This window comes from Petaurus breviceps, unplaced genomic scaffold (genome assembly GCF_028583685.1).
Source record: "Petaurus breviceps papuanus isolate PSGF00001 unplaced genomic scaffold, PetGlider_PUasm1.0 79, whole genome shotgun sequence".
NCBI lineage: Eukaryota > Metazoa > Chordata > Mammalia > Diprotodontia > Petauridae > Petaurus > Petaurus breviceps.
The window spans coordinates 31,436,595-31,444,049 of record NW_027186523.1 but is presented as its reverse complement, the minus strand read 5'-3'; the positions used below and the strand labels follow the sequence as shown (position 1 = coordinate 31,444,049).

Below are 7,455 nucleotides of genomic sequence, written 5' to 3'. Positions count from 1 at the left end.
ACACACACACACACACACACACACACACACACACACACACACCCTAAGTGGTCAACCAACCTTCACTTAAAGATGTGAAATTGAAAAAGAGCAGCCCACTGTCTTCTAAGGCAGTAGATTCCACTTTAGAATAGCTCTGCTTGCTAGAAAATTATCCTTACTGCAATCTGACTCAGCAACTTCTACTAGTTCTATCTTCTGGGGCCAAGATGAACAAGCCTGATCTCTCAACTACAAGACAGTCCCATGAATACTTTAGGGCAGCTATCATGTTTCTATTAAGCACCCTCTGCTCCTGGCTAAGGATACCCAGTTTCTGTAGTAGATCCATCCATCAAAAGAAGTCCTGCACAGTCTCCATGTTCCCCTCCAGGGATGGTAGGATGTACTCCAGATCGCCAATGGCCTTCCTAAAAAGGGGCCTAAAACTAAACGCAAAATTCTCTACGTAATCTGATGAAGGCAGAGAACAGTAGAACTAGTTAATCCTGCATTCTGGACCCTAGGCCACTATTACCGATGCTTGAAATTGCATTATTTTTTTTGGCTACCATGTTGCTATACTATTTATTCATACGCACCCTGTAGTCTACTAAAAGCACTGATTCTTTTTGACATGAGTGTTTATAAGCAGATATTTGCAATAATTAGGGATATTTGCTGAGTTACTCTTGGTGTTTAAATGATTCACGATTTCTTTATGATGACAACAACCAAGGAGGTCCTCCTTACCAAAGGATATATAAAAGGGATGCACTTAAAATGGGAAATTCATAGCAAATATTGAAAAAATGTTTTGTTGAGACTTTATCTTGAGAAATGTAACCAAAAAGTATTTTTAAATTAATTCATTGTGTCCTACTTAACAACATTTAGGCTACAACTGCATCTACTTGTTAATTCTTGGAATGAACAAAGACTAAGTAGTGATTTTCTTGACATAATTTTTCTGATATTGTCCAACAGTATGATAAATACATCCTTTGCTTCAAGTTTTACTTCAGCAACAAACATATTGCAAAAATATTTAAAGGATTCATCAGTTATCTCAAGGGACTCAATCTTTTGATATTCAAATCATTCTTTTAAAAAGCCCACCTGATCAATAAAATATGGAAAGAGCATAGACACTAGTTTTCAGTAAGGAAAGATGTGGCTGTATGAATAGGAACTAATTTTAGTGGTCGGTTCTTTAGTGAATATTTTAAAATTCTGATGACTTTTGCTTTCCTATCCAACCTTACCGAGAAGCGGCTTGACAAAGGAGCTATAGGCCTCATGTCAGAAAGACTAGGGTTCAAATCCCACCTTGAACACATACTGGCCATTTGAATAAGTCACTTTAGTATTCTAGAAAACTCTAACACTATAAGTTACAGAGCAGTTGATGATCTACATTGATAAAGGGAGTTTCCTCTCTGGTAATTCATTACACAAATGAAATCACCGGCAATACTACAACAACAACAAAAAAAAATTCCCAGTTACACGGACTTGGATAATGAATACTCAAAGAACCCTTCACATACTTGATTATTAAAACTCAACCAAATAATAAAGGAAAAGTAATTAAACAAACAGGAAATCATGAAGTGTTGGTGGAGGCTGCTTCTGAGTTTGACTGAAAAAACAAACACAGTGGTAACATAATTCAAAAATATTTTTACCCTTTGAAATGGGCTGACATGGCACATACCAGATTCCCAACATAAAATGACCAAAGTACTCACAGGTACAGAGGCCAAATGCTGCCTATAAAGCAGATTTACCAAAAAAAAGCATCTATGAAGATCTCTCTGAATAAGGCAACTTTTTATGACTAGAAGGCAGGCACCATTTGCTGCCCCCCTTTTTTAGCCATCTCTATTTAATAGGCAACATTTAAGCTCTAGATCTGGTTGACAGATTACAGCTTTTTTTTTTTAAAAGCCTTTCCTTTCTGTATTGAACTAAATTTGTTCCACTCTTTACCTTTGTCATGACTCTATTTTCCCATCTCCCTATTTCTGGCTTTGCTTACTTCCATACTCCCAAACCAACAGCAGTCACTGCCATGATTCTACCAGCTCTATGACTTTCCACTTTCCACCCTCCTAATCCTCAACTCTAGGCATAAATAAAATCCATACCACCCAAGCTCTCTGTTCCTGCTCCCAGACTGCTAAACCTCAACAGAAAAAAACAATTACTAATTTCACTATTATAAACACATGTTACATAACTCCAGCTGGGTCCTCACAACTCAGCAATTCTTATCTGAACCATTGGCAGTAGTCCCCTATTAGGTGTCTCCCTATTTCCAGTTACTCCACCTTGCAATTCAGAAGTACTCACTCACTCAAAAACCTTCCACTGCTCCTAGATGCCTATCAAATATAGTCCATACTGCCCAGATCCTCTGCAATCTCACTCTCATTTTAAGAAAAGTTCTCCTCCCCATATGCTCCACATTCCAGCTAAACTGGATTTCTTGACATCCCCCAAATCCATCCCACATTTTTCTGCCCCCAGTCATTTGTCCACCCAATTCCCTATGCCTCCAGTGTTCACCCCATCCTCATCACTACCTACTGAAATTCTGTCTTTCAAGGTCCAGTTCCAAAGCCATCTGCTTCCATTAAATCTTCTGTGATTATCATTCCTCCTCAAGCTAGAATTTTATTCACTCTTCCTAGAACTCTCAAGATACCTTGTCGGTAACTTTCTCAGGTAATTATCAAATTATTGCATTTCAGTTATTGTGTTATAGTTACATTATTCTGTTATAATTATTTGTGTGATCTCTCCTATAGATTATATAAACTTGAGGGCAGGGACCTTATCTCTTTATCTCTCCCAGAATTTAGCATAGCTTAATAAATTAATAAATTCTTCTCAAATAAATGAATTAACAATAATAATGAATAATAAATATTTATGTAGCACTTCAAAGTTTACAAAGCACTTTATCATCTCATGTAATCCTTTGGACAACCCTGTTATTATCCCCATTTTACAGAATAGGAAACTCAGACTGAGAGGTTAAGTGACTTGACCGTAGTAATACAGCTATAATGCCCAAGTAGAAAATTCTTTTAGTCATGGAAAGTTCAACAAGTTGAGAATTCAACAGGGTCATATGTAGCTTTTCAATCACCACATTCATTATTGAAAGGTGTGGTATTTCACATTTCCTGTAACTTTTCATTAGCAGTCACCTGTCACTTGGTCATCTAGGTTATATGCTAAAACACAGTGTTACTTTGTGGTTGAAAATAGTTAGACCTGTGGATCCTTATTAATTTTTAAAATGTAATGCCTGAAAAAATATTTTGAGCAGACAAATATAATAGCAACAAGTTTTTTATGTAAAAGCCTATATTTGGACAAGTAGCAAGTGTGATGTTACAGATTATTAGCATGTCAAACTGCCTCCTCGAATGAACACAGGTTAAGTAATTTCATAAGCAGTTTATATTGCCATACTAAAGACTTGTTTAATTAATTCTCTTCTTCCTCCGCCCCCCCAAAGAAGTTTTATCCAAGAATAATGCAACTGGTAAACAAGTTAAGCATTAGACTAAGCAAACTTACATTATTGCTGTATTTATTGGAAGCAAACCCACAAGTAAGATTTCAATACATAAACATAAATCTACAATCTCTTGCCATAAAATATAGTGGCTACAGGGGAATAGAGTCCTACTACATGAAGAGATTCACCCCTAAAAGTCATTGTAATCAAGTATTTTCAAGAGAATAAGAAGGAAGAAATAGGGGAAACAGGGAAATGGGTGATAGAAAACTAAATAAAACAAGTTGGGTCTAAAACAGACAGAATAGGGAGGAGTGATAGTGCACTAAGAGGCACTCTGATCACATGACTCCCCTATGCAAAACCATCAGAGAGGCTCCTCACAGCCTTGAGAATAAACACAAACTCCTTCCATGCTCCAACTGTTAAGGCACTACCATGATGGGACTCAATCCTATCTTCCCCACACTATTCCCCTTCACCCAATCTCCTTCCAACCAAACTGGCCAACTATTACCCTGATTTCTTTCTTCCCTTTCTCACTTCCATGCATTTGTCTAGACTGCATTCAGAAGCAATTCTCTCCACCTCTCTACCTCTTGAAATTCCTGCCTTTCTTCAAGGCCTTCCCCTATAAGAAGCCTTCCTTGAACCTCCTAGGAAGAGATGCTTCCCTCCCTACTTAACTCTCTTTACTTGACTTGTTCTATACTCTCATCTCATTCTAACTTGTATTATAATTATCATTTTATAAGTTGCACTCCCCTGTAAGATTTCAAGCTCCTTGAGATTAGGGAATGTCTAGAAGACAACAGATGCTTACTAAATGTTTAACTGAATTGAGATTAACAGTTTAGTTGGGATGGTAGGTTCCAAGGGTGCTATTAAATGAAAAGGTGGAGTGGAAGAGAGTGGAAGTGATTCAGATAAGAGAGTGGAAATGATTCAGCAATATCCTCTAATAACTTTTGGAGTGGAAACCAAGTCAGCCAAAATCTCTATCATGAAGAAGAAATAGATTCATGGCAGAAAAGGCTTAGAAATTCATCTTTCCCTTCTCTCCTACAATCAGTCTCTGACATTTTTTTTTTTTGTTCCAGCTGAAAAAGTAAAACCTCATTTGTCTACGATCTGTGCCAATACTTCCTGGAGGAAAAAAAATTAAAGCTGCAGGCAAGGAGTTCCTCACCTTATTGCCACCTAATTTTTAATTAGCACAGATAGAATGGAAGTGGCCAGATAGTAGCAGGGATTGTTTCATTCTTTGTATTAATATCTCCAGCACCTAACAATGTCTAGCACATAGTAAGCACTTAATAAATGCTTGATAAAAGGAGTTTTCAAGTTGGTAGTTTTGGTCATGGATGAATATTTGGTCCACACCCAAAATGTTCTAGGCACTATACACAACATCTACTCTAAAGACTTTCCCTGCCCTCTCAGAAACTGTATTCTAAGGCAGGATGTCCTGCACATCTCCCACACACACCTCTTATTTACATCATTGGTACAAATATCCCAAATACCTGGGTGCAGATTGTGCAGCTGGAGAAAGGTGTATTTCTTTCAGGGGTGTATTTTTACCCTTTTTTCTCCATATTGTGTGGGCTGCTTTATTTGGCACAGTCCTCTAAAGTAGTTTCATTCAGCTGCTGCCTAGCAAAGTTTCCCGCTAGGAAAAGCACAACTCTGACGTCTATTAGAGGAACCTGACCTCCCCTGACCTCCACTGGATGCCAGCGGGAGTCAGGGCCGGAGGTGTAGGTCATCCCTAGGCGCTAGGGAATAAGGATTTCAAGGTGAGCCGCTCAACCTTAACCTCCGAGAGGATGAGGTTGGGGGGGAAACAAAGGTCCGTGGTGCGCACCCTCCTCCCTCCGTCGGTAGCAGCACTCCCACCCCCATTCCGCGATTGGCAGACAGCTAGACTAGGAAAGTTGCGAACCGTCTGGAGACCCTACCACCACAAGTTTGCAGCCACGCTCTCTCTTCTCCTCACCTAAGCCTGCCCTCAGGCCAGCCACAGGAGCAGCTGCCTCCGCAGACAAACGCTCGGCTAGCCAAGGGACCACGTCCCGGTGAAGATCAAAAGCCGCGCTCAGGTGGAGAAGCATAGTGCCAGGCTTGGCTGCCGCAGCTGCGGGGGGCTCCAGCCACACGCGCCAGGCGCATTCCCGGACGCCCTGTGCGCCGCCTTCGCTTCCCGGGAGCTTTCTGCCCGTCCTCTCCCTCCTCTGCGCCCTGCACCCTGAGATCTCGCTTCCCAGGACCACGCTGACTCCAGGCCGCAGCTTTCGGTTTTGTTCTGCCTGGGGTACTTACTGTCTCCTCCCACTGGCGCCCGCGCCTGTCAGTCCTGAGCTCGGGTTAGGGCGCTAGCCACGCCAGGGAAGCACCTGGCTCCCCAGGAGAAGGGAAGGGGGGCAAAGAAGGCGGGTAGAGGGTGAGCGCCGCACCTCCGACCCTCTTGAAATTTGCCCGGACTATGCCCACATTAGCCTGGCGGGTGGAGATTTGTATTATTACTGCTTTTTCTTTAAAAAGTCCTGAAGACGGTGTGGAAGTTTGGGGGAAGGGGAGCATAGAAGTTGCTGTCAGTGGTTGTGTCCAATATTGTATGTAACAGTAGGGCAGAGTAAGACCAAAAATACAACGATAATAAGTTAAAAGGAAATAAAATGAAGCCCTCAGGCTCTAAGAAGTTTAAGGTGTGTTGCTTTTGATTTGTAAGTGGTAACATCTTGGGAGGTGAGGTGAGGGACATCGTGGGATATTCTTTAGAGAATTCTCTCATCTCAAAAGTGCTTTAAATATTAAAGCCTTTTCAATTAACAGTAATTTACAGGTGTGTCTGTTAGCTAGGTGAGGTAGCTAGATGGCTCAATGGATAGACCTCTGCTCTGGGCCTGGTGTGGGAAGACCTGAGTTCAAATCTGCCTTCAGACACTTACCAACTGTGTGACCCTGGCCAACTTAACTTCTGTTTGCCTTGATCCACTGGAGAAAAAAATGGCAAACCACTCCAGGGCCTTTGTCAAGAAAACCCCATACAAGTAAGACCAGGTGAACAACAAATTGGTTAGGCATGAAATATAGAAAGATGAAACAATCCTGGCTATAAGAGGGGTTATGTTGCATTAGGCAATTAGGGTTACATTACATTACATTCTATTACATTCTGTATGTATCTACATATATAGCATGCCCTCTGGGCTACCTCCCCCAACTCATTTGCATTCCTAGGTTGAATCCACAGAACCCACTTGTTCACCTTGGGTTCAAGGTAGGGAAAACTCTTATGGATATTCAGTCCAAACACTATAGCTCAAGAGCCCCCACAGGCTTACTTTCCATTAATGAGTTAGTAGACTCAGTTAGGTCTTGGTGAAGTCATTTAATTACTCAAATGATATGATAAGAGTAGTTGTTACAAAATATTCCACCATAAACCTGGAGTACATTCTCCCACAAATACCCACAGTGTTCATAAGGAGATTACAGCCTATGACTGCATCAACTGAATTTGTAGAGAAGGAGGATCCCATTACACCCTCTCTTACACTTCCTCTAAGTTAAATATTTGCCATCTCCGACAAATCAACTGGAACTTTTTGACATAGTCCATGTGGCACAGTTGACAATCTGGAATTAACATTGTTTAGTATAGCACTTGGGTGCAGGCACTAAAACAAATTAGTTTGCTTATTTGTCAAAGAGTGAGGGGGCAACTTCAGGTCTCTCAGTCCTGTCAGTAGAGCCATATGTGTTCCAAAAGCTTTGTTAGTGCCAGGCTTGTACACTGGGACATAAGAGGATGGGGGTAGAATTTGCTTTTCTTTTCCATTTTATTCTCTTTATTATCTTTGGGTTGGGAAAGACTTTCATAAGCACCAAAGCAAGTGATAACGTATATAAATATTTTGAACTTATTTCTGTTTGTT

At 40.7% G+C, this 7,455-nt stretch overlaps 1 protein-coding gene across 2 annotated transcripts in view; it reads right to left on the bottom strand.

The window, feature by feature from the left end:
* Window positions 1–6,208, bottom strand: part of LOC138175891 (gamma-secretase-activating protein-like) — a 117,203-nt gene extending 110,995 nt beyond the window's left edge. For both annotated transcript variants that reach the window (XM_069106539.1, XM_069106540.1), the window contains exon 1: window positions 5,514–6,208. In XM_069106539.1, the coding sequence (XP_068962640.1) occupies window positions 5,514–5,628 (115 nt within the window). In that variant the 5' untranslated portion in view covers window positions 5,629–6,208. The remainder of the gene's footprint in view (window positions 1–5,513) is intronic.
* Between the last annotated feature and the right edge of the window lie 1,247 nt (window positions 6,209–7,455).